At 40.0% G+C, this 27,774-nt stretch overlaps 2 protein-coding genes across 6 annotated transcripts in view; both read left to right on the top strand.

Annotated features, from left to right (window-relative positions):
- QRICH1 (glutamine rich 1) overlaps positions 1-27,774 on the top strand; it is a 53,185-nt gene that overhangs the window by 13,612 nt on the left and 11,799 nt on the right. For 4 of the 5 annotated variants that reach the window (XM_079155500.1, XM_079155498.1, XM_079155497.1 and 1 more), the window contains 4 exons: positions 7,408-8,442; positions 18,974-19,151; positions 19,731-19,885; positions 23,934-24,048. In XM_079155500.1, coding sequence (XP_079011626.1) covers positions 7,408-8,442; positions 18,974-19,151; positions 19,731-19,885; positions 23,934-24,048 — 1,483 coding nt within the window. The remainder of the gene's footprint in view (positions 1-7,407; positions 8,443-18,973; positions 19,152-19,730; positions 19,886-23,933; positions 24,049-27,774) is intronic. The other variant, XM_079155501.1, reaches the window with a different exon arrangement.
- LOC306670484 (shugoshin 1-like) lies at positions 20,505-22,456 on the top strand. Its single transcript, XM_079155112.1, is given in 4 exon segments — positions 20,505-20,554; positions 20,645-20,787; positions 20,790-21,787; positions 21,789-22,456. Coding segments are annotated over 3 exon segments (1,692 nt in total). The 5' UTR covers positions 20,505-20,554; positions 20,645-20,651; the 3' UTR covers positions 22,347-22,456.

Here is a 27,774-nt window from a genome sequence, read left to right as displayed (position 1 = left end):
TTGCTAAAGTGAGACCCTTTCTCAAAATAAAAAATAAAAAACAAGGACTAGTGGTGTGTCTCAGTGGTTAAGTGCCCCTGCCTGAATGCCTACCCCCTGAAGAAAAACCAGTGAGGCAAATAAGTGTATTTCAGTTAATAACTGCCTTAAGCCAAATGGGATTTAATTTGTCTAATGGTAGAATTTGCATATTTAATTTAAATGAATACTGTAAATTGAGTTTTCTAATATTGCTTATTTGAAAAGTTATTGAAAGTGTTAATAAATCCAAAGCTGGGGCTGGGTTTGTAGCTCAGTGGTAGAGTGCTTGCCTAGCGTGTGAATAAATGAGTAAAATAAAGGTCCATCAACAACCAAAAAAATTTAAAAATCAAAAAGAAATAAAACTAAAAAAATAGTAAACCAAACAATATGAAGAAGAATATGACTAAACTCAGTCATGGAAAAAAGAAAAAATAGCTGGGCACAGTGGTGCAATGTCAATAATCCTAGCAACTCAGGAGGCTGAGGCAGGAGGATTGCAAGTTTGAGACCAGCCTCAGCAATTTAGAGACATCCAGGTTCAAAGTAAAAAATAAAAGGGCTGGGAAGATAGCTCAGTGGTTAAAAAAACACAAGTATATGGTTAAAGATACAGCTTTATGTAGGACTTTTAAAAAATGTATTCTTTGCTAAGGGCATGGTGGCAAATGCCTTGTAATCCCAGCAGTTTGGGAGGCTAAGGCAGGAGGAATGCAAGTTTAGTTTCTGCAGCTGAGTAAGACCCTGCCTCAGAATAAAATAAAATAAGGACTAGGGATGTTACTTGGTGATAGCATGCCCACTACCCCCCAAAAAATCCTTCTGAATGATTTCAGACTCAAATATAGGCATAGTGGGTGTTGGTTCATTAAGGCAAATGAAGCAAAAGGAAATTTTAAAAAGTATAATTTTTTAAACTAAAGCAAATGAAGCATAGAGATTAAGTTATATTCTGAAAGCTCACATTTGTACCCAAGTTGTTCTGACTTAACTGTGCTCTATTTTGGGGCAAGGTGGGCTTGGGGTGGGGGGTGATGGGGGGAGGCTGTGCTAGGAATCAAACCCAAGGCCTTGTTAGGCAAGCATTCCATCACTGAACCTCACCTCCAGCCCTCAAACCTGTGCTAGTATTTCCAAAATACAGAAGACCTATACAAACAAGAAAAAGGTAATCTAGTCGAAAAATGGACAAAGGTTATAAGTAGACAGTTCATGGAAGATTATAAATGGTGCTAATAAACATATCAAAAACTCCATACTACCAGTGATTATGGAAATGTAAAAATTTTAAATGAGTTATTTGATTCAGGGTGGGCACAATGGTATGACAGAATAAATTAGAAAAAAATTGTATAATTTTACTGCAAATGAATTTGACAGTACTGTCAAGTGCGAAGTATGTGTATACCTTTGGCCTTGAACTTATCTTCACAGATTTATATGTATATTCACTGTTGTATTGCTTATAGTAGCAATATTGGAAACAAGTCTCTTCCAGAAAGAGAAATGGCACAATTTTAGTGTATTATCCTTTGTGGCCAGAAGAATGAGATGCATATTGATAGGGGAGGATGTTTAACAGATTGTTGTTTCAAAATCAGTCTGGGGGCTGGGGATATGGCTCAGTGGTAGAGCACTTGCCTAGCATGCATGAGACCCTGGGTTCAATTCCAAGCACCTAAAAATCAGTTTGATTTCACCTTATTTTTTATTTTTTTTATGGCATTGGGGATTGAACTTAGGGGTGCTGTACCACTGAGCCACATCCCTAGCCTTTTCTTATTTTGAGGTATAGTCTCACTTGAATGGCCCAAGCTGGCTTTGAACTTGGGGTCATCTGACCTTAGTTTTCTTAGTTACTGAGATTACAGATGTGAATCACCATGGTTTTCAGTATGTAGAATGTAGCGGTCCTTGAACAGTAATAGTAAAACCCCAAATGGTAATTGAGCTGGAGAGTGGAATACTAATATCCCCTGCATTGCTGGGGATCTAACCCAGGACCTCATGTGTGGTATGTAAGTGCTCTACCACTGAGCAGCACTCCCAGCCAAGAACTCTCATTTAAATGTGTACAATACTGGGGAAGTGCCAACTTCTTTGTTACTGCTAGGTCTTTGTGAGCTAGGTGGAGGTTCAATTGGAACTTGGTTTTCCATAAGAAGTAAATGTGCCATTCACCTGATGGTGAATGCCAGGGTTTGGTTTCCCTTAGCACCCATAAATTGCTTGTTTCTCCTCTGCCCTTCCACAGGGTAGGAACTGACCCTTCATATAAGGCTGGTTGGTCAGTCTAGCTTTGTTGGGGTTTACTAAATGAAGAATACTTTGGAAGAAAGGGACTTCTCAGCACTTGTTCCTTTTGTTGCTAGAAGCAGAGATATGAAGACTTTAGTGTTTCTTTCACTCCTTGTCATTTGTCATCCCCGCTTTTATCCCTCTTTTTTTTTTTTTAAGACATACAGTGTCACAGATGCATTTGGAATCTGTAGTACCCTCTGTGAATACTCCCCTTCCCCTGGGTAAATACTATTTTGAAGTTTTGAACTTAGTGTGATCCTTTCTTTATCCATTCAATTTTTAGTTATAAATATAAGATGATCTCAAAGACCACTATACCTCCCCCAAGTTTACTCAAAAACCATTGACTAAAGAACAGAAAGAAGCTAAGTCAAAGGATTTATGAGAAAGCCAGAGAATAAACATTGAAGGCTATCGAGCCAGGAACTGGATTCGGGCCACATCACTACCCTGCTCTGATAGAGACCTTCAGCCTCACCTTTGGGCACAGATCTTCACACTACCAGTCTTTATTGGGACTTAGGTCATCCTGCTGCATTTTGCCACATTCTTCCACTTTCACCAGCAAATACAGGCTTTGGTTCCTGCTGCCTCATGTTGCTCCCTTCTGAGTCTGCGTTTCATGATGTGTGTCTAATTTCGGAAGTCTTGGTCACATGCCTACATTCCAGCTGTGGGAGAGGTTGGGAAAGTGATTTTGGCACCTGCCTTGAGGAGGCAATTCTCATAATATGTGGTGTGTTGTGCAAACATAAGGTTTGTAGCCAAAAGTAGGCCTTAAATCAGCTACTTTCTTATTGGCACTTTGGGAGTTCATTGGACTCCTGATCATCATCACTTAGGATTGCTGGACCATTTATTGTTGTCTTTTCTGGCCCTTTATGTCCTTTTACTCTCATTTAAATCTCTTCCCTAACCACTGTTTTATGTTCATTTGGTAAATAATGGGAAGTTTGATAAATGTTTAATATTTTGGTAAAGACCACCTTTAAAAGAGCATTATATGAACAGTAAAATTCTACTAAGATCCCTAAGATTTTGCTGAGCAATCGTTAAAAGTTACACATGGGTGTGGAGCACAGGTGCTGTGATTTTGCACTTTGTGGGGCTCTCTTCTGGTACACTGAGCACTATTCTCAGTGGTCCTTCCTCAGTGGATCTCAAGACATGAAATGTGAGCTCTGTTTCATTCCAAATTTTTTGGTAGTCCCCTACCTTTTTTTTTCTTTCTTGGCTTGAACCCAGGTCCTTAATCAGGCTAATAAGCACTTGTTCTACTAATGAGCTATATTTCAACCTAGTGGCCTTTTGTTTGTGGTACAGGGGGTGACATTAATTCTAAAAATTAGCATTAATATTTTATTACAAATCATTTCAATTTGTAATTAATACAATACTATTAATGAGTTCTTTTACTTTGTTGTACAAATCTTTCAAATCTGGTATGTGTCTTTGCAATTGTAATTTGACTAATCACATTTTGAGTGATTGCTGACTACATGTAATTAATGGACACTGGACCAGTGTAGCTTTAGAGAAATATGAACTATGAATGTAATTTATTGTCTTTCTTTTCTTTTTCTTCATGGACATCTCACCAAGTTGCTTAAGCTGCTGGGATTACAGGTGTGCACCATTGTGCAAAGCCAGTAATTTGTTCAATTACTCTTTAGGAGATGGAATTTAGAAATCCAACATACTGATCCGGCTTATTTTCCTTTAAATAAAATCTCAATTTTATACTTAAAATAGCCAGGACAAAACAAAATGTTATTGGGACTGGGAGTTATAGCTAACTAGTAGAGGGTGTACTTATTCTTAAGACTCTGCAAAAAAAATAAACTCAAAATGACTCAAAGACCTAGGAATGAGACCAAAAACTATGCAGCTCCTAGAAGAAAACTCAGGGTCAACACTCCAGCATATAGTTATAAACAGTGGCTTTCTCAGTAGGACCCCTGGAGCTCAGGAGCTTCTGCACAGCAAAGGAAACAAGAATGTGAGGGCTGAGGATGTGGATCAGTGGTAGACAACTTGCCTACCAAGTATGCAGGGTCCAGTGTACAATCCCCAGTACCCCCCAAAAAAAAAAAAAAAAAAAAAAAAAAGAATGTGAAGAGAGAACATATAGAATGGGATAAAAATTTTTCAAAGGATTAATATCTAGAATATGTAAAGAACTCAAAAAACTTTACATAAAAAAATAAAACAACCCAGTTAATAAATGGACAGATGAATTAAACAGACATTTCTCAAAAGAAGACATACATGTGACCAGTGTATTTCTGATAAATGCCTGGGTGATGCTGATGATGTTGGCCTGGTGTTATATTTTGAGAAATGTAAAGAAATGTTACTTTACTCCGTGGAGAGAAATAAAGAAGAAAATCTTTTTTTAGCATCTAACTAAATATTAAATATTATTCTCACAACAACTCTGTAGGAAAATGGATATTCTCCCTTTCTATATACACGAAAGGGAGAAGCTTAAAGTTAGGCAAGTTACAAATGGATTTGAAGCCAAGAAAGTTAAATATCAGTTCAAGTCTGTGATCTCGGTACTTGAACTCCTTACACAACTTGATTACTACCTTTTTTTTTTTTTTTTTTTAATTGAGAAAAATTATCACTGAAATATAATTCACCCATTTAAAGTATACAGTTTAGGGGCTGGTAGTGATAGCTCAGTGGAACAGTGCATGCTAGCATGTGTAAGGCCCTGGGTTTGATCCCTGGCACCAAATAAATGAATAAGTAAATAAAGTATACAGGACTGGGTTATAGCTCAGTGGTAGAGCACTCGCCTAGTAAGTGCTAGGCCCTGGGTTCAATTCCAAGTACTGCAAAAAAATAGTATATAGTTCAGTGGGTTTTTGTATGTTCAATGATTTTTTTATAACTCTCAGTTTTATAATATTTTAATCACCCCATAAAAAAAAAATCTCATTTCCATTAGTCATACTCCATGTTTTCCCCAACCCGTATTCTCCTTTGCCCCTATGTGTAACAGGTTTTGCTTTCTGTTTCTATAGAAAATAGACCTATTTTGGTCATTTCATACAAATAGAATCATAGGACATGTGGTCTTCTGTGACAGACTTCATTAGCTTAATATTTTGGATTTCTACCTTTTGTCTTATAAATAATGCTGCAGTGAACATTTATGTACATATTTTTATGGATATATGTTTTCATTACCCTTGGATAGATACCTGGGAGTGTGTTTGCTGGGTCATATGATTTGCTTATCATGTTTGTTATATAGGAAACATAGGAAAATCAGACCATGTTACAGAGTGGCTGTGTCAATTTTATATATACTATGTAAGCATTCTGATTTCTCCGCATCTTCAGCAACACTTGTAGATTTTTTTTTTTTTTTAATTTATTTTGAGAGACTGTGTCTGGTCTGGATATTTTACCCAGGCTGGCTGGATATTCTGCCTCAGCCTCTTGAGTAGCTTGGACTACAGGCATGTATGGCACTGTTCCCAGCTTATCTTTTTGTGTGTGTGGTGCTGGGGATTGAACCCAGGGCCTTGTTCATGTGAGGCAAGCACTCTACCAACTGAGCTATATCCCCCAATCCCTTATCTTTTTTATTGTAGCCATCTGAGTGGGTATCATTGTGGTTTTGATTTGCATTTCCTTGATAACTAGTTATGTTGAACAAAAATTTTTATGTACTTGTTGGTCATTTGTATATGGGTTTTGTTTTTGGTTCTGGATATTTAACCCAGAGGCACTTTACCACCCTCTTACCTTTTTGTTTTTTATTTTGAGACAGGGGCTCACTAAGTTGTTTAGGACCTCACTAAGTTTCTGAGGCTGGCCTTGAACTTACAATCCTCCTGTCTCAGCTTCCTGAGCTGCTAAGTTTACAGGTGTGTGCCACCACACCTGGCTGAATATTTTTTGGAAGAAACATCTGTTCATGTTCTTTTCCATTTTTTTGTTCATGGTATGAGGAAGAGGTCCATTCTTTTGCACGTGGATATCCAGTTTTCCCGGCATCAGCCTTGCTTATCTTGTGTCATGTATATCTTTCTGTTAATAGATTGATTTATACCGTCATCTGCTTCCTTAATATTTGCCTTTTTTTCCCCCTTGTTTTCTGTCTTCCTAATTAGTTAGTGAAAAAGGTTTTCTTTTTATTGCATAGTATGTGTAGCTAGCATCTTTTCCTGCTACTTATTATGCTTAAGTAACAGTAAAAAGACTCAGGCTACATTGTTACCAGAAATGTGTTTCCAGCATGTAGTAATCTTGTTCAGACTAAATTATCTAGATTCTGTGGGACTTTTTTTTAGTGACTTCTTCATTAGCAAAAGTATCTTAAATAGTCTAAAGACTCATGTAACATTACTTGAATATTTTCTTTAATATTTTGTTTTAGTTGTAGGTGGACACAATACCTGTATTTTATTTTTTATGTGGTGCTGAGGATTGAAGTCAGGGCCTCACGCATGCTAGGCGAGCACTATACCACTGAGCCACAACAGTGTTTGAATATTAAGCAGCAAATTTGGAAATTATTCCAGAGAAGACTGCAAGAACTTTGTCCTGCTATATTTTCTACTTGTTCATAGTGGAAAATATATTTGACCCTGAGTTGAGCAATTGGGAATTGAATGCCTCTGGGTTGTGTTTGTTTTTCTGGCCTCATAGAAAAAGAGACCCCAATCTTTTTGTCACTCACTCCATAGATAAAATATTTCTTGAACATACATCTAAGCATATATTTATAAATTATTTGCTCATACCACTGTATTGATACACAAAAAGCAAAGGGGTTGCATTTTCAAAGAAGATTAAAAAATGAGCAAAAATTCTGATTTTTTTTTTTTTAATATCCCAATTAACTGTCTTGCTTGCTGTCTGAGGTGGGTATTGATCACTGAATGCAATGTGATGCTGAAGAATGTTTTGGGGGATTGTGGCCTCCTTAGAAGCTTTTGTCTATTCACCCCCAACCCACTGGCTTTCTTCACATTACACAGGGCCCTTGCCTGAGATTTTATTTTCCCTGGGGGCTGGATTCTCAATACTGCCTGGCTTACTCACTGGTGAATCTTGTCGCTGCAGGTACAGGTGCAGGTACAGCAGTCTCCGCAGCAGGTCTCCGCTCAGCAGCTCTCTCCGCAGCTCACCGTTCACCAGCCTGCCGAGCAGCCCATCCAGGTCCAGGTGCAGATCCAGGGCCAGGCACCACAGTCAGCAGCCCCCTCCATCCAGACCCCGTCTCTGCAAAGCCCCAGCCCCTCGCAGCTGCAAGCAGCCCAGATCCAGGTGCAGCACGTGCAGGCGGCCCAGCAGATCCAGGCTGCAGAAATCCCGGAGGAGCACATCCCACATCAGCAAATCCAGGCTCAGCTGGTGGCTGGCCAGTCTCTTGCTGGGGGTCAGCAAATCCAAATCCAGACCGTGGGTGCCCTTTCCCCACCACCATCCCAGCAGGGCTCACCCCGGGAAGGGGAACGGCGGGTTGGCACGGCCAGTGTCCTCCAGCCAGTGAAGAAACGCAAAGTGGACATGCCCATCACTGTGTCCTACGCCATCTCAGGGCAGCCGGTGGCCACCGTGCTGGCCATTCCACAGGGCCAGCAGCAGAGTTATGTGTCTTTGAGGCCAGACTTACTGACAGTAGACAGTGCCCACCTGTACAGTGCCACTGGGACCATTACTAGCCCTACAGGAGAAACTTGGACCATCCCTGTTTATTCTGCCCAGCCCCGGGGGGACCCTCAGCAGCAGAGCATTACCCACATTGCCATTCCCCAGGAAGCCTACAACGCAGTTCACGTCAGTGGCTCACCCACAGCCCTGGCAGCTGTAAAGCTGGAGGATGACAAGGAGAAGATGGTGGGCACCACGTCTGTAGTGAAAAACTCCCATGAAGAGGTAGTGCAGACCCTTGCAAACTCTCTCTTTCCAGCACAGTTCATGAATGGCAACATCCACATTCCAGTGGCTGTTCAGGCTGTGGCAGGCACATACCAGAATACGGCTCAGACTGTCCATATATGGGACCCCCAGCAGCAGCCGCAGCAACAAACTCCCCAAGAACAGACGCCACCACCACCACAGCAACAGCAGCAGCAGCTCCAGGTTACTTGTTCAGTAAGTGAGACTTATCTTTAGGGCATATGCTTCCTCAGGGATCTGTAAAACACAGAACTTGCCTCCAGTGTGAGGCTTGTTTTCTGCCAAGATGTTAGTCTTATAGTGATAAGAGTACCCAGCATTTTGAAGAAGGATGGGAAGCAGCTAATGAGACTATACTACAGATTATACCTAGTATCTACCTGGAGGTTCAAAATGATCAGTAACTACTTGGTAGACTTAAAGGTTTGAGGGTTGAATGCCTGGAACACTTCTTTTGTATTCTCTTAAGAAGAGTAAACTTAAAGGTAGGGATAAATAGGACACCACAAAAGTTGTTTGCCTCCCATACGCTACTTCTTTGCATTACAAGTGAACGACTCAGGTGGAACGTGTAAACTCATCATGGTGGAAAGGCTATGAGCTTTCTCTAGTTGTCTTTAGACACAGTGTAGGTAAGTTAGAAGACCAAAATTACCTCCTAATGACCCTGTCAAAAGTTAGCTCTTTGGGCTGGAGTTGTGGCACAGTGGTAGAGCATTTGCCTGGTATATGTGATGCCCTGGGTTCAGTCCTCAGCACTGCTTATAAATAAATAAATAAAAATCCATTGACAACTAAAAATTATTAATTTTTTTTAAAAAAGCACCTTTGGGAGCCTTGAATAAGTTGCCTTTAGAGTGGCACCTCACAAGCATGTTTTTGTCTTCCTTGAAAATAGTCCTGACATGGCAACTATGTTGAAAACTAACCACTCCCACCCCATCCCCCCAGTTCTGGTGTTTGAACTTGGAGTACTTTACCACTGTCTCAAGATTTTTTATTTCTATATTTTATTTGTTTATTTTTATACTACTGAGGCTTAAACCTTTGAATCCAGGGGTTCTCTACCACTGAGCTGCAACCTCAGTCCTTTTTATTTTTATTTTTTTAAAGACAGGGTCTTGCTAAGTTGCCCAGACTGGCCTCAAATTTGCAATCCTCTTGCTTCAGCTTCTTGAGTTGCTGGGATTACAGCTGTATACCCCCATGTCCAGCTTTTATTTCAAAATTTTTGATTTCCAGGAAATTTCTCAAAATAGTACTGTTGAAATTTCAACTTTAAAATTACGGGGCTCTTTTATTTTTTCTAATTATTAATCTTAAGGATAACTCAGTGATGTGAATAGATTAATCTGTTTAGGCTATTAGTAAGCTTTCTAGACCCTTGTTTAGCAGACCTGTAGAATATCATACAGAACCCTCTGGTCTTACGGGACTGCTGAAAGTAGTGTGCCTCAGTGGGCATAAGCTTCTGGGAATGCATGTGAAGGAGCTAGCACAAACAAGTTAGATGAAGGACTACACTCAGAAACTCAGGCCACAAATAACTAAGCAAACGAAGCAACTAATTAAGTGAAGGTTGACTGGTTTGTTTCATGGAGAAAACCGTGTATCATCTTAGGTGACTTATTAAACACCTGCTGTCAGGCCTAGAAATGAATGAGATGGTCCTTTTTTTTTTTTTGGTAGATGGACATAACACCTTTGTTTTATTTATTTATTTATTTTTATGTGGTGCTGAAGATCAAACCCAGTGATTCACACATGCTAGGCAAGCACTCTACCACTGAGCAACAACCCCAACCCGAGACGATCCTTGTTTAAAATAGCTTACAGTCCAGTTGCGAGAATAAGAAGTTCCAGTTTGCAAGCTGGGAGCACTGGTGCATGCTTTTAATTCCAGCTACTCAGAGACTAAGGCAGAATGATCAAAAGTTAAGGGTCAGACAGGCAATTTATTGAGATCTTGTCTCAAAATAAAGTTTGAGGAAAAAAAGGGATGTTGATGTAGCTCAGTGGGAGAGTGCTTGAGTGTGCTTGCCTAGTATGCATAAGGCCCTGGGTTTGATTCCTAGTACTGTTAAAAAAAAAGGGGGGGGGGTGAGGATTTATGATTTCTGTTATTTTGATTTTGCTTTCTTTTTTTTGGAGGGGCAGGGGTGCCAGGGATTGAACTCATGGGCATTCGACCACTAAGCCACATCCCCGTCCTTATTTTGTATTTTATTTAGAGACAGGGTCCCACTGAGTTGCTTAGTGCCTTGCTTTTGCTGAGGCTGGCTTTGTTCTTTTGAGCTTCCTGCCTCGGCCATGGAGCCACTAAGATTACAGGTGTGTGCTTAGCCTTTTGATTTATTTTTAAGGCAGCATAATTAAGAATGACATAACATGATATGTACACATGGGGAATTCAGATATTCTAGGTTGAAAACAGAGCTACTCAGGAGGCTTGAACAGGATGATCACAAGTTTAAAAGCCAGACTCAGGAATTTAGGGAGACCATGTTTGAAAATAAAAAGGCTAGAGGTGTAGCTTAGCAGTAGAAACCCCCCCCCCCCAATTCAATACCCAGTACCACCACCAAAAAAAAAAAAAAAAAGTAAACAGTGGTATCTGGAAAATAATTTACAGCTTAAATGAATAGAAAAATGGAACATCATAAATACAGAGATGAACCAAAAGGACATTGCTTAAGGCAACATGAGAGAGGAACAGGGGAGAGGAGTTAGTATAGAGGATGGAGAGTGATGTCTTTCCAAAGTGAAGAGTTGAATTAAATCTGATCTGATCTGTGGTAGGAAATATGAAATTTCTCGATAGTGACGAGAGCAATCAAGCAGAGGTATGTACAGTTAATTGCATGTAGGAGAGACCATCCAGGAGATTTGTAATGGGGCTCTGCTCAGTTTGTGTTCACAAAGATAGAGCACATTAGGCCTTCCCTCAGCTCTGGCCCGATGGTTCAATTGCAGGTGAGGCTTTCTTTGAAGCTTATTCTCTGTAATTTATCTGCCTAGGCCCTCCTGTATGAGAAGCTCTCTTCTGGCGTTTAGTGTACCCATGTTCTTCAGAGTCTTTCTCTTTTGGCAGAGTCTTACAGGGATTTATGTGAAGTTTTATTATCAAAAAAAAAGAAAAATTGAGAATACCCATCACAAGTGAAAGGTGAGTTTGTTTGTGTATATCACAAATAAACCTCTGCTTTCCTCACCAGGATTTGGGCTGTGTTGGGGAATAAAGATGAACAACACAGTTTCTTCTACCCTAGGATCATTTAGAATCCAAGGAGACAGTTGTTCTGGAATAAGAGTTAAACCTTAAGGAGAGCTGGTAAAACAAGTGTCCTTTCTCTGCTGCCATGGATTGAGGAGGGCAATACATTTTATGAAATCTTTCATAATTTCTGTCCTTAAAACCAGATTTATGGTAAAACTTCCTTTTGATCTCATATCCACTTCTATCTATTGCCCCATTTCTCTGCTTTACCTTTTTTCTCAAAAGTATTATGTGCACAAAAGAGCTCTACTTGCTTTCCAGCACTTTTTTTTTTTTCTTTTTTCAAAATGGACCATCACTGATGCCCAAAATGGACCATCACAAGATGGCCTTACATCTTGGATGTAAGTAGACCTTCTGCCTCAGCTTCTCCATTGTTAAGCCACTGTGCTCAGCTTTAGTTTTCTTTTTGACTCCTGTCTGAAACTGTTCTTGTCTGGGTGAGCAGTGACTTCCCTGTGGCCAGATCTAATGGGCCCATTTGTCTTTTTCTCTTTCTCTGCCCACCCCACTATCTTGTTTTGATCTTGGGTGTTGAACCCAGGGGCACTTTACCAGCCTCACCGCTTTTTATTCATTTACTTTTATTTTGACAGGGCGTTTTTAAGCTTCTGAGGCTGGTCTTGAACTTGTGATCCTCCTGCGTCAGCCTCCCAAGTTGCTGGGATTGCAGGTGTGCACCACTGTACCTGACTTCCTGTTTGTTTTCATTTCACACTGCTCAACAGACCATATTTCCCTTATTGATTCTGTGTTATTTCGAATTCCTGGTTTTCTTCTGCCAAGCTGATTCTTCTTCCTTCACAGCAGCCTTGCTTATTTTGTCTTTTCTGTCTGAATTGTACATGTTGATGTTTCTTAGGGCCCCATTTCTCCCTAAGGGATTTCTGTCTTGCCATGGTTTTTAACCTCTAGATGATTCTCACTGCTGCTGAAAATGGTAATCACTGGTAATTGCTTTTTGTCAGGCACTGTTCTCCATGTTCTAGATATATTAATTCATTTAATTTTCATGTAACTTTTAATGTTCTAATTCCTTCATTTTTACGGATTAGGAAACTAAGGCACTTAGAACTCATTAGTAAGTAGCAGAATTGGGATTTAGCCCTGGACCAAGCTGTCTCTGGAGCCTGTGTCTTAACCTCTATGTTGCATTGACAAACAGATCTAAATCTCTAGACCATGTCTTCCCCCTTAGGATCCTTTCCAAACATTGAACTACCTACATAACATTTACTTAACAGCAAGAATAATCTTTTCTTTTCTTCCCTCCCCTCCCCTTTTATCCCCTCTCCTCTCCCTTTGCTAGATATCATACCCAGGGCCTCATGCTTTAGTTCTACCACTGAGCTTTAGCCCCAGCCCTGAGAATAATCTTAAAATGTAAAATTATGTCACTTCCCACATTAAAATGCCCCAAGACTTCATTATGTGTAAGAAAATCTATGTGCCTCAGTGTAAAAGACCTAGTTTTCCTTTTTCTGTGTGTGTGTGTGTGTGTATGTTATAGGGATTTAACCCCCAAGAGGCTCTACCACTGAGTTACACCTCCAGCTCTATTTTATTTTGAGACAGAGTCTCACCAAGTTGCCAGACTGACCTTGAATTTATGAACCTTCTGCCCTAGACTCCCAAGTTACTAGGATTATAGATGTGCACCTTCACACCTGGTTCTTTATTCAAACTTATCAACCTGGGTTGTATTAGTGCTGCCCCCAGTCTTCAAGTAGATATTTGGACACGTGTGAAAGAACTTTGGATTGTCAAGATGCTTGGAAGCCAGGCACATGCTACATGTCTGTCATCTAAGCTAATTGGGAGATGGAGGTTAGTAGGATTGCAAGTTTGAAGACAACTTAAAGAGACCCTGTCTCAAAATAAAAACTAAAAAGTTCAGGGATGTAGTACAGTAGGAGAGCACCCCTGGGTTTAATCCTTGGTGCAGGGATTTGGGGGGGTGGGGCGGATGGTAAAAATGATTTTTGGGAATGTTACTGACTTTTTTTTTTTTTTTTTTTTTTTTTTTTTGACGGAACTGGGGATTGAACCAGGGCCTTGTGCTTGCAAGGCAAGCACTCTACCAACTGAGCTATCTCCCCAGCCCCCTGTTACTGACATTTTAGTGGTAGAAACATATAGTAAATAGGTCTTCTATAAATCCAGTGGAGAAGCACTGCCCCACATGCTCTTGTACCTGTTTACTTATCCAAATGCTTAGATTTCCAGCATAGTTAGATGGTGTTACCATTGAACAGGATAGGGAGGGAACTCTGGGGTGGGCAGGATACGTCTGGGCAGGAAAGATGATGAGTTCTTCCTGTACATGTTAGTTTGAAGTAGTTATAAAATGTTTAGTTGGAGATGTACAGTAACACCTGAGCATATTAAGGGAAGATCTGACTTGGAGTTATAGTCATTTCCACAAACAAGGAAATCCAGTCTGGGAAAGTATGTGAGATACACCAGGGAGAATGGGTAGTTGAAGTGAAAAGTCTAGAATGGAGCTAAAGCAGAGAAAGAACTGCCTGATGTCTTGGGAAGCCCCAGGAGAATGTCATGTCAGGAAGGTGGACAGAGTACAAAAGAGAATGTTGCAAGTGGCATTGTGGGATGTGCTAGAAAGGCCTAGTAGGTTAGATACAAAGCATCCACAGTATGTGACCCTTTTATTTCAGGAATTCTGGACAGGATGGTATAGGGTGTGGTAGTGGTGGTGGCAGCAGTGGTGGCAGCTACCAACAGGATAAAGAAGAAGAGATAGCTCATTTCTGTGGTAGCTAGAATAGGGACTAGAGCTCTGAATGCAGCATTGGAATCAAAGATTTGCAGAACTCAAAAATCAGAATAAGTCTGCAGTAAATAAAAGAAAAGAAAAGAAAGGGCAAGAATACTGAGACCTGCCTATGGTACAGGCCTGTAGACTTGACTTGAGCAGGATAGTAATTGGTGACAGACGTTATTAAAATGGAGTAGGGGGGAAGTGTGTTGCTGGATGAGCCAAGAAAGTACTTACTGATTGGCGATGGGGAACTTGGGGTTGTGTGCAGGGGGAGGAGGGGACTTCTTCATGACTCCCCCTGAGAGGCTTTGGGTGCTCTTTGGTTCACTGGCCCTGAGCTCAACTGCCTTCCTGGTCTATACTAGGTATCCGAGGTCCAATGGGATTGAACCCCAGGTTGCTCTACTACAGAATTTCATCCTTAGCCCTTTTTATTCATTTACTTATCTGCGATGCTCAGAACTGAACCCAGTGTCTCCACACATGCCAGGCAAGTGCTCCACCACTGAGCTACAACCTCAGCTTGGAGTAATGGTTTTCTTTAGCGACTTCTAAAATAGCTACTGGAGTCAAGAAAAATGCATTCCGGGGTTTTTCTTCAGATCATTACAAATTCAATCAACTCTTTGCCCCAGACTGTGGTTTAATGCATTTCTGTACTCTTGAGCCTAGGACAAAACTTTGCTTATATGTTTGTTGAATCAATGTATTAGAGAAACTGGGGTGTTTGTATATTTGAACTGATTTTTGTTTTTATTTTGTTTTTCCTGATTTTCTGCACCTTTGAGAGTAGTCTAATCACATTCTTTCAAAATATGCAGTAACTCAGTTTCCTTTAAAACCAAATTCTCTACTATAGAAATTGAAATTCCCCACCCCCTAGTGCTGTGGATCAAAATCCAGAGCCTTGTGCATATTGGACCAGCACTCTACTGCTGAGCTGCATCTCTAGCCCTGGAAATTGAAAATCTTAACGTTGGAGTTCTAATATTTGAGGGTCTAGAAATCTCTTTAGAATCATTAAGATTAGATTAAATGTCAAGTAAACATGAAGTCTTGGATGGAGGGGTTTTATAAGGAAGGAGGGTTTGGGTTTTTTTTTTTTTTTTGGGGGGGGGGGACCAAGGATTGAACCCAAGGGTGCTTAATCAATCACTGAGCCATATCCCCAAGCCTTTTCTTATATTCTATCTTAGGGACAGGGTCTCTCCAAGTTACTAAGGTGGACTTTGAACTCAGTGATTCTCCTGCCTCAGCCTCCCAAGCCTCTGGGATTACAGGTGTGCACTACTGTGCCCAGCAAAATCTGTTTTCTTAAGTATTAGATGTATACCTTGATTAGAAGCCCATGTAGGCATTAATAGTAGTGGACCTAACTTTATGTAAAGGCGATTATTTCTACCTTTTTTTTTTTTTTCTTTTTAAATTGAGACAAAGTCTTGTTATACTATCCAGGCTGATCCTGAACTCCTGGCTCAGATGATCTTTCTGCCTCAGCCTCCTGAATAACTGGAACTGCAGGCACATACCACCACACCTAGCTGCCTATTTAGATTTTAGACACTTTCCTCTCTGTTTATTTAGATGCTTTCCTTTCTTGTCTATTTATATAAAATTCAAGTTCTTATGGGCAGGAACATTTGTGAATTATTTTCCCATTATAGAAATACTGGAAAATAGAAAGGTAGAAAGTTTTTTTTTTTGTCATTGTTCATACATTCCTCACTCTTTTATAGTTTAAGTAGAAGGGATAATCAGGCCATTTACATGGTTGTTTGTATACTCATTCTACATTTTTGGGTCTTGTTTCTTTTTTCTTAATTATATAAGTAAAATATACATAAGTTATGTATAGTCTTAGTTAACGTGTAATGTCTGCTTTCTAACCCTATTTAGATGGATATAATATCATTTGCCTAATTGGTTCCTTTTGTTGGACCCTCACATTATTTTAGGTTTTTCTTTAATGCAAACAACTCTTTTGCATCAGGTATACATTTTGATTAGAAGCCAGTGCATCTTTCCTTTCTTTTTTATTCTGGATACTGGGGATTGAACCGAGGGCACTTTACCACTGAGCCACATCCCCATCCCTCTTTATTTTTATTTTGAGACAAGGTCTTGCAAAGTTTTTGAGGCTGGCTTTGAACTTGTAATCATCCTGCTTCAGCCTCCCAAGTCACTGGGATTACAACTGTGTGCCACCATGCCCAGCCATTTTATGCATCTTGATACATAAAGTATTGGTGATTTCCTATCTGGGTGCAGTGGCACACTCCTGTAATCCCAGCAACTTGGGAAGCTAAGGCAGGGGAATCGCAGACTCAAAGCCATCCTCAGCAGATTAGCAAGGCACTTAGCAACTCAGTGAGGCTATCTAAATAAAATATGAAAAAGGTCTGAAGATGGTTAAGCACCTCTGGATTCAAGCCCCAGTACAGAAGGGGGGGGGGAAATTATATATATATATATAAGTTTATTATATTTATTTATATATATTTTATAAAAAATATATAAATATATATATATATTTTTTGGTGATTTCCTTAGGATAAAGTTCTAGGTCAAAACATGTATGTTTTCTTGAGGCTTAATACATAACAGTAAAGACTATGTATTGCTCTATTTCCCCATTTAAAAGTATCTTATTGAAGCTAACAGAATTGTTTTTATTTGTGGTGAGCAAATTTGTGTGATGTAGAAACTATTTTGCCTTCAGTTGGAGTGATTTTTCGTATTCCTCAGCCCTTTGGGTAAGGGAGGTGTTGATTGTGTTCTAAGAGGTTCTGAACGCAAGGGGATTTGTTCAGAAAAATGTAGATATGTGGTGTGTATGAGACTCAAGAAACTGTCCTTGGCATCTTTGTGATTGTCTAACGTTTTGGGGATTGTTGTTTTGTTTTTTTTTTGTTTTTTTTTTTTGGTACTGGGGATTGAACCCAGGGGCATTTAACCACTGAGCCACATCCCCAGCCCTACGTTTTGGGGATTGTGATTGAGATTCACCTCTGTCCCTTTTCTGCACGTCTTGGCAGTCAGACCACTGATGAGAGGGCCACGCTTCCTTTGAAAGGAAGAATGGTGCCTCCTGTCTTTAGAAAATGAATTATGCCCTTATGAGTGTGAGAATATAATTTCAGAAGCATGGAAAAATTAGAACCTTAGCTGGGATTGTGGTGCAGTGGTAGAGCGCTTGCCTGGCATGTATGAGGCACTGGGTTCAATTCTCAACTCTGCATATAAATAAATAAAATACAATGCACCCATTGACAGCTGAAAAAAAATTTTTAAAAAAATTAGAACCTTATAGCTAGAAAAACTATAACAATTCTCACATCTTACTTTTTGCAGTGGCAGAGGAGACAACACCACTAATTTGTTACCTTTTTCTTTCTTAAACAGTGATTCTTCCATAGTAGTGCATGCCTGTAATCACAGCAACTGAGGAGGCTGAAGCAGGAGTATTGAAAGTTCAAGGCCAGCCTTAGCAGCTTAGTGAGATCCTGTCCAAAAAAAAAAAAAAGACTGGGGGTGTAACTTGGTGGTAAAGCAATTCAAACCACAGTACCATTAAAAAAATAAAAAAGAGGAGCAACTGATGCCAGAAGCCCAGTGTGGTAGTGCATGCCTGTAATCCCATCTGAGGCTATGCAAGGCTCTGGGTTCAAACCCTAGCATCACAAAAAGAAAGACCAAAAAAAAAAAAAAAAAAATGCTAATGACAGGCCTTCACCTTACAACAACTAACCCTCAATTTCTGGGAAGAAGACCCAGTCATGGATATTCTTAAAATGCAGTCCAGAGGATTTTAAGGTGCTACTAATTTTAAGCCTCACTGCTCTGCACATTTTCTACTGAAAGTATTATCTTCAGACTAGCCACCTTGGTTCTAATTGGAAACTTGTTAGAAAGACAAAATCTTGTTTCATACCACAGACCTTTTCAATCAGAATGTGCTCCCTCCATTCCCATGTCCATATTGGGATTGAACCCAGGGGTGTTCTGTACCCCTAGCCCTTCAATTTTTTTTTTTTTTTTAAATTTTGAGACAAGTCTTAATTTCCAGGGCTGACCTTGAACTTAAAAATTCTCCTACCTCAGTCCCTGGGTAGGGAATTAACTTTTTACTTGTATAGTTTTAAAAGTATTGATACCCAGGTTCCATTCCAGAGACACATTCTAGGGCATGCCAGGGTGTTGTTGATTTTAAATAACATACTCAAAAGTTCAGCTAAGACTGAGAAGCCTATCTCAGTTGTAGTGCTGTATTTGCTGTCCTTAGAGGAAGTAGAACTCCAGAGTTTCTTCAAAGTAGGACAGCAAGAAGAGAGGGTTTTTGTTTGTTTGTTTGTTTTTGTTTGTATTTGTTTTATTCTTTTGGTACTAGGAATTGAACCCAGGAATGCTTTACTCTTGAGCTACATTACCAGTCCTTTTTATTTTTTATTTTGAGACAGGGTCTTGCAAAATTGCTGAGGCTGTCCTTGGACTTGTAATCCTTCTACTTCAGTTTCTTGAGTCTCTGGGATTACAGGGATGTGCCACTGTGCCTGGCAAGAACAGATTTTTTTTTTTTTTTAAGTTGAGTGAATTTAATGTTTTCCGGCAATTTTGCTGAAGGACCTAATGTACAACAGTATTAACACATCCTGATGATTTTCCTCTCATAGGCTCAAACTGTCCAGGTTGCTGAAGTTGAACCACAGACACAGCCACAACCTTCCCCAGAACTTCTGCTTCCAAATTCTTTGAAACCAGAAGAAGGGCTTGAAGTATGGAAAAACTGGGCCCAGACCAAGAATGCTGAACTAGAGAAGGATGCTCAGAATAGATTGGCACCCATTGGGAGTGAGTGTTTGGGGAAAATGGGATATGTTTACAATCTAAATATCAGGACAACAGGAAACTAGTATCCTCTGGCTCTGTAGAGAGCACCCTCTTGAAATAGTATGCTGCATTGTGACTATCAGTAACCAATCCTGACCTGTACAGATGATCAGGATTTATAGGGTTTGCCTAAGTCCAAGCATTTTTGTGCACGTGGCTTTCTGGTGTCAATCTAGCAGACTAGAGCAAAGTGACTTTTAGGAAGAAACATGAACCCAGTGAGTGTGTTCAATGCCCTTCTTTGCCATTAGGCCTATACACTTGCCTATGTTACAGAGTAGATTCTGTTCTTTTAAGCTTTACTTCTTGACCCTAGTAATAATTTGGGGAATATATGTGAGATGTGGAGAGTTATAAGAAAGAACCCCTGGGTATAATATTATATGTGATCACAGTCTTAGTAGGCCAGTTCTGATCATAGAAATGATCATTCCTATACCAGCAACCTGATGCTCTGAGCCCTCCTTTCAGGAAAATGAGTAACCAATAAAGAAACACCTATTCCCAGACTCCCATTCACCTTTGGAACTTGTGTCACAGGACGCCAGTTGCTGCGATTCCAGGAAGATCTCATCTCCTCTGCTGTGGCTGAGTTGAATTATGGGCTCTGTCTGATGACACGGGAAGCTCGAAATGGAGATGGTGAACCCTATGATCCAGATGTGCTCTACTATATTTTCTTGTGTATTCAAAAGGTAGGAAACAGATCTACACAGAAGTATGTTTAAGTTCTCTTCCCATTGGGTATTTGCTGATTAGTCAAGTTTAATAAGATGACAAGAAGTGAAAATAAGGAAATTCTCTTTGAGCTACACAATGAGTTTTAAAATAAACTTCACTTTAATTGCAAAGACCTAAATGTTAGTGGTCTAGTGCATTTGCATAGCATGCACAAGGCCCTGAATTTCCTCCCCAGCATAGCATCTCAAAAGAAAACAAAATAAAGACCTAAATGTTCACTTTAGACAATAAAATAAGCACACAAACATCCATAATCCTACCATCTAGCAAAATTTTTGTTAACATATTTGGTTATTAAGTGCCTTTTTTAAATCACAAAGCATTTATTTCACACTTTTTTTTTAAAATGAACATGATTTTTATCAGAAAGTAACTTATTCAGAACAAAGTCTGGTGCTAACAAAGCTTCTCACACTAGTACTACATTAACACAAAGCAATTATCTGAAGAAGTCTGATTAGAATTATATATGAGGAATGTGGTGGCGGTAGTTGCGGGTGACCCAAGACGGCGCCGCAGTCCTGGAGGGCCCGGAGCGCGGGAGTCGTGTGCGAGGGGACAGCTTTGTGGAGCCTTGGAATGTGAGGAGGACGGCGACGGCTGCAGCAGCAGTAGTGACCCAGGTACCGTTTTGGACGCTCCTGAGAGAGGCGGGTCGCCCGGCCCACTTCTGGCAACCCCCATCGCATCTGCGCTTCCTGAGTCCGTCGGAGGCAGAAGATGGCTAAGGAAAGGTGCCAGAAAAAATCCTTTCAAGATAGTCTTGAAGACATAAAGAAACGAATGAAAGAGAAAAGGAATAAAAACTTGACAGAGCTTGGCAAACGCAAATCCTTCATAACTGCACAGTGCCAAACACCACTTCTACATTGCTGAAAAATTACCAACAAAACAACAAAATGTTAGTTTTAGCTTTGGAAAATGAAAAATCCAAAGTGAGAGAAGCCCAAGATATCATCCTACAACTGAGAAGAGAGTGTTACTACCTTGCATGTCAGTTATATGCACTGAAAGAAAAACTTGCTTCCCAGCAAACAGAAGCTGCTCAGAACCAGGAAATACATCCCTCTGGAATGGACTCCAATAGAGATGACAACAGCAGTGATTTATTTGTGAAGTATTTACCGCAACTTCCTCTTGAAGAAACTGACCTTCCAGGACATGGAGAATCATTACAAATAGAAGAGCAGATATCTACTATTCCTCAAGAAACACTGAGATGTGATTTTGATTCAGATGAAGCCAAATCTACTGATGATGTGTTACCTAGAACTGTGTCTCTCCGTCGCCATTTAAAGAAAGAGTTTAATGATCTAAGTCAGTTCAGTACTTTGAATGACTTTGAAACCAGTCATTTGGCAGGGCAGTCTTCTGAATTGGAAAGAATCAGATATGTAGACCCAGGAATAAACATGCACATACCTGAAAATATAGAACAAAATGTTTTTCATTGGAACAAGGACCAAATTAATTTATCACCAAAGCTTATTCACCCAGGAAAGTTTACTAAAACAAAAGAAGTTCCTTTGGAACCTAAATCTGAACAAACTGAAAGTAAGTGTAAATATGCAAAAGGAAGAAAAAGAGAAGAGAAAAGCAAAGCTAACAGGAGAAAATCAAAACCTACATCAAAGCATAAAGGGAATAAAAATGAAACTAAAACAAATATTTCCAAGAGTAAATTGGATGGACCTGTCAGTTCCAGTGATGCTTACAATTTTAATTTGGAAGAGGGTGTTCATCTCACTCCTTTCCGACAGAAAATAAGTGCTGATTCTAATAGAGAAGAAAACAACCATAAGTCTGAAGAGAGCATCTGTGAATCAAGTGGTTCTGGAGATGATTCTGATGACCTCTTATCTGCCCCCTGGCAAGTACACTCAAAATCTTGCCACCAGATCAGATGGGAGACCAGTCACCAGGCCTCGATCTAAAAGAACACTGCAGTATACAGATGAAAAAGAGAGAGAGGATTCTAAGCCAACACAAACTCCTCCAAGTGTGCCACCTGAGACTTACCCGTCACCTCACTCTGGCCTGAAGGATATCACCAATGCCCCTTTGACTCCTGTAGTGAAAATGAGGAGACTTTCTCTTTCTCCAAAAAAGAACACAGAAAGTACAGCAGTGTCTCTGTCACCTTGCTCTGGCCTGAAGGATATCACCAATGCCCCCTTGACTCCTGTAGTGAAAATGAGGAAACTTTCTCTTTCTCCAAAAAAGAACACAGAAAGTACAGCAGTGTCTCTGCCCAAGCGTAGGTGCACAACCAGCATTAACTATAAGGAGCCAACACTTGCTTCGAAACTAAGAAGAGGGGACCCTTTTACAGATTTGTATTTTTTGAATTCTCCTATTTTCAAGAAGAAGAAGGACGTGAGACGTTCAAAAAAAAGTATGAAGCAAATGCAATAAATCTCACACTTTTCTATTGTTCCAATAGAGAATCTGTTAACATTGTACACAAATGTATGCAATTATTCCCATAGAATATTCTCTTCATAGGACTCTAGATTATGATGATTTCAAAACTGCACTTCAGAATTTAGATTTCTTAAGTTACTTAAACCCCTTAATTTTATTCAAAATGTATCTTGCACCAACATTTTGAAATTAATGATTATTTTAATACTTTGGCATTCTTTATTCTTCCCATAAGTGGGGAATTCTAAACCTTTTTTTAAGGCAAGCAAGACCTTTTGAAAATCCTTATAAAAATTTTGGAGTTAAATAAATCCTTGACATTCACAGTAAAATAAACCCCAGGTTGTTCGTGGGTCCCTTATAACAGAGTTGTATTTAGTTCTTCACATAAAATGTATATGGGTCATGATTAGAGAATGTGGTTTTCAGTCTCAGGGATTAGGTGTCTGGTTGTGAACCCTAAGTGTGTGCTATTCAAAGTGATGCCTCAGGAAACTCAAATTATGTCAGAGACTTTCAGGAGTGCCCCCCCCCCTTGTGATTTAATCAAGAATCTCAAATGTGTAGATACCAAAGGCTTTTTTGATCAACCAGTGAGAGTTCAGAAAGTTTGACATCTACACTTGTGTATAAACTTTGAAATCATTGAAAGTAGTCCATTTTTAAAGAACAATAAAATTTGCGTAAGATAAAAAAAAAAAAGAATTATATATGAATATAAAGCTGGGTGTGGTAGTGCACACCTGAAATCTCATCTGCTTGGGAGGCTGAGGCAGGAGGATCTCAAGTTCAAAGCCAACCTCAGCAAAAGCGAGGTGCTAAGCAACTCCGTGAGACCCTGTCTCTAAATAAAAAACACAAAAGGACTAGGGATGTGGCTCAGGTTGAGTGCCCCTGAGTTCAATCCTTGATACCTCCCCCTGAAAAATTATATATGAATATAGTTAGATTTTTAGGACATATAATGTGAAACATAAAAGAGGAACTCAGACTGGGAATTTCAGGAGTACAGGTGCATTTTTTAGTATTTGAAGTCTTTTGAAGAGAATCTATAATATAATGGAATAGGGCTTACTTGTCGGGAGTTTGTTGCCTGGTCCTGAGAAAAAATTGCCTCCCACTTTGTTCCAGTTTCTTTCTGCTCCTAACCCAGACACCATGTGAATTACTTTACTTGATCTCTTTGCTTATGCTTTCCCCAGTCCTAGAAGAAAGGCATAGTTATCTCCATTTCCAGACAAGAAAACTAACTTCCAGTATAAATGCTATGTATGTATTATTTATCTTAAATAATATACTAGTAAGAGATTGACCTCAGAGCTTATTCATCATTTTACTACCACAGGACAATGCCTTGCTTAGGTGAAATAACATCAGAAAATCTTCATTGACCCAACTCTAGGATGTTGTGGGAATCAGTTACACCATAGGCAGACTGGACGGTTTTGATGTGGTACCTTGCTTATTGAGGTGCTAATGTATAGGGAGAAGTAGCGGTGCGGTGAAAAACGTGTTTATTTCTCCTGAAAGCTTATTCAAGAAACAACCAATAACTTTCATTGATTGTTTTACTTTTAGTATCTTTTTGAAAATGGAAGGGTAGATGACATTTTCTCCGATCTTTATTATGTTCGATTCACTGAGTGGCTACATGAAGTTCTGAAGGATGTTCAGCCTCGGGTCACTCCACTTGGTAAGTCTTTGGAGTCTTTGGATTTTTTTCCCATTTGAGTTTCTAAAACATGGGTATTTTGGGCCAGGTGTGGTGGCACACATCTATAATCCCAGCAACTCCAGAGGCTGACGCAGGAAGATTGTAGGTTCGAGACCATCCTCAGCAACTTAATGAGACCTTGTCTCAAAATAAGAAGTAAAAAGGGCTGGGGATGTGGCTCAGTGGTTAAGTGTCCCTGAGTTCAATCCCCAGCACTGGAGGGGTGGGGGGGAGGAAGGTGGGCAGTTTCTGTGACTGACTATGATTACAGTAAGCAGGTAAGGGTCTTATAAATCCCAGCAACAGTATTGGCCTTTGAGCTGCTGATACAGAAGGGACATGCTCTTCAGAGAATCCTGCTAGTTCCAGTGTGGCAAGGACCCAGGGCATGCAAAACTAGTGGGGTGGTTACTATGGGTTTTTTTTCCCTGTCAAAACTTACTGATTGGCCAGGTGTGGTGGCACATACCTAAAATTCCAGCTACTCAGGAGGCAAGTGCAAGAAGATGGCAAGTGTGAGACCTGTGTGGCAACTTAGTGAAACCTATCTCAAAATAAAAAATAAGAAAGTCTGCCAATCTAGTTCAGTGGTAAAATGTCCCTGAGTTAATCTCCAGAACCAGGGGTCAGGAAGTGGGGTGAGGGGTTATTATTAAAGTCAGAATCATAGCTGGGTGCATTAGCTCATGCCTGTAGTCCCAGCTACTGGAGAATATTACTTGAGCCCAGGAGTTCAGGTCAGCCTGGGCAACATAGTGATACCCCATCTCAAGGCCTAGATGTGCATGGTGGCACATTCCTGTAATCCTAGCAACTCAGGAGTCTGACAGGAGGACTGCAAGTTTGAGGTCAACCTGGGCAACTTAACAAGACCTTGTCTCAGAATAAAGTAAAAAGGGCTGGGCTGGGGATGTAGCTCAGAGGTAAGTGCCCCTGGGTTCAGTCATCGGTACCAAAAAAAAAAGAGAATTGAAAGGGGCTGGAATACAGTTCACTATCAGAGCACTTGCCTATCATGCCAAGGCCCTGGTTTTTTTTGTTTGTTTGTTTTTGTTTTTTTTGGGTGCTGGGGATTGAACCCAGGGCCTTGTGCTTATAAGGCAAGCACTCTACCAACTGAGCTATCTCCCCAGCCCCAAGGCCCTGGTTTTGATTCTCAGCACAACCACGCCCCTCACTCAAAAAAAGAACCATTTCAGCTGTAGAACATAAATATTTATTTGTTTGTTTATTTTTGAGCAAAAGGAAAAAGAAGTTCTATTGCTTTGCTAGCAAAAGTGAAACACGGGGACTTCTGTCTCAGAGGCTATGATTTTGGCAATTTGGGGGAACAGAGGGTTTTTAAAGCAGTGAATTAAAGCCTACATTCCACATATTCTACCTAGGGAGTTGTGTGATTCACTTGTTAATTTCTTATATATTCTAACCATCCCTGAAATCTGGACAGATAACTGCCTAGGATGAGGAGTAAAGGTAATCTGCTCCCCGTCCCCCTCAGTTAACTTAGGGAGGTCAGGAGAGAGAGGATGAAAAAGAAACATGTCTACTTTTAAAAAGTTGCAGCAGCAGAGCAGCAAGAGCTATATTCAAAGCATAGAGTAGACCATTTCCCCACTGTCAATTTCTCCATTCCATTTCTATGGAAAAATGGGTGAGAAATCACCAAGCTGCTTCCTACTGAGAGAGGGCAAAGTTGTGGGGAAGTGACCTAAAGTCCTTGTTTCTCAGGTGGGGCATGGACAGTATTTAGTATCAGGGCAACCTAAAGGTTCATGCTGGCCTTCAGTGGGTGACTGGGCAAGGCATACATAGGGCAGGGATCATACTAGGGCAACAGTAAACAAGACAGCAACACATTACTTGTTTTGTAAACAAGTAGCACAAAAGCAATTAGTATTTTAGCCAGTCTCTGAAAACCATGAAGATAGTAACTCATTAAAGCTTAAGGGGGGCTCCAACATGGCATTGATTTGTGAGGAAGCCATTTAAGGCTTTAGAAACTTGAATAGAGTTGTTAGAAATATATTCAGTATTTAGTTTTTATAATGGCACAGGTGTACCCTTGAGCTGTAGTTAAAATATCCAGTGTCATATGATTTCTATAAAATAGCTTTCTCATTAGCATTACCTCTATGTTTAGTAGCAGCATCCCTTTAACTGTATCATTTAGGTTCCCCTGGTAAATTAGTTAGGTCTTTTGTGTGCTACATTGCATCTTTTAGGCCAATCTGAGGAATAAATATCAGGGTTACTATAATCATATCAGTGATAAACCGATCCAGGTTTTCTCTGGAGGAGGTAGGAAGACTTGTAGGTCTGTGAGAATAAGGCTCACATTGACTCAGAACAAACTTGTAACTCTAGAGTCCTTTGTGATTGTTATTATCAGGCACTCCCACCCTCCCTGCATAGCCTCCAACTTCACTTTTGGTTACATTTAAAAAAAAAGAAGAAGAAGAAAGTAAAAGAAAAGAAAATGCTGTCTTTCCTTTTAAATGTCCTTGTATGCTGCACCAGGTGGCACCAGGTGCCTGTAGTAGTGGCTCAGGAGGCTGAGGCAGGAGGAATGTGAGTTCACAACACCTTTATTTATTTATTTTTATATGGTGCTGAGGATCGAACCCAGTGCCTTACAAGTGCTAAGCAAGCGCTCTACCACTGAGCCACAACCCCAGTCCCTGGCAGGAGTAAAACCAAAGCACATTGATATGTGGACATTTTTTTCTTTCTTTCTTTCTTTTTTTTTTTGGTTCTAGTATCCTCAGCACCACATAAAAATAAATAATAAATAAATAAATAAGTTATTGTGTCCATCTACATCTAAATGCACACACACACACACACACAAATACCAACTTGGTCAAAATTGACCTTCTTTTATATTCTTTAAAAGTCAGCTGTGATTTCCTCAGGTATCACTCTTGGGAAATTTCAAAAAGCCTCTTGGTCCTTTAGCTTTCCTCTACCAGTTGTGCCATCTGCCAGGATGAGTCAAGGTCTTGTTGACCACATGTGTCTTGCCTTGGAAGCAAGGCAAGCCTTAACTGATGACCATCCTTTTTGCAGAATGGACATGGTTGGCTTCCTGTTCTTTAGGGTCCTCTAAATCTGGAGTTGCAGAGCACTTAGAGGGGTCCTGTCATTCCCTGGGTCCATAATTTTTTAGAGTTGTTTTAGGTGTCCAGAAGATTTGCAGAAAAAGCACAGAAATTTCTGTGTGCTGGCTCACCCTCACACAATTTCCCCTACATTAACAGTGTTACATTAGTATGGTACATTTGTTAAAATTTGAAACAATCTTGCTACATTTTTTGTCTAAAGTTTGTAGTTTGCATTAGGGCTCAACTCATTTTGTCTATAGTGCTGTGGATTTTGATAAATGTCTGAAAGCATGTATCCACTATTATAGTATTAATACAGAATGTTTCCCAGTCTTATTAAATCCCTGTTGTGGTGGCACATGCCTGTCCAGGCAGTTCAGGAGGCTGAGGTAGAAGGATCACAAATTCAAAGCCAGCTTCAGCAACTTTTCAAGGCCCTAAGCAACCAGTGAGACTCTGTTTCTAAATAAAATATAAAAAAGACCTGGGAATGTGGCTCAGTGATTAAATACCTCTGGATTCAATCCATGGCATTTAAAACAAACAAACAAAAAATCTGGTCTCTACCTATTCCTCCCATTCTGCCTTCCCTTCCTTGCCCTGA

This window comes from Sciurus vulgaris, assembly GCF_902686455.1.
Source record: "Sciurus vulgaris genome assembly, chromosome: 10".
In the NCBI taxonomy this organism is placed as follows: domain Eukaryota; kingdom Metazoa; phylum Chordata; class Mammalia; order Rodentia; family Sciuridae; genus Sciurus; species Sciurus vulgaris.
The sequence above is the reverse complement of the archived record's forward strand: the minus strand, read 5'-3'. Positions and strand labels throughout refer to the sequence as shown.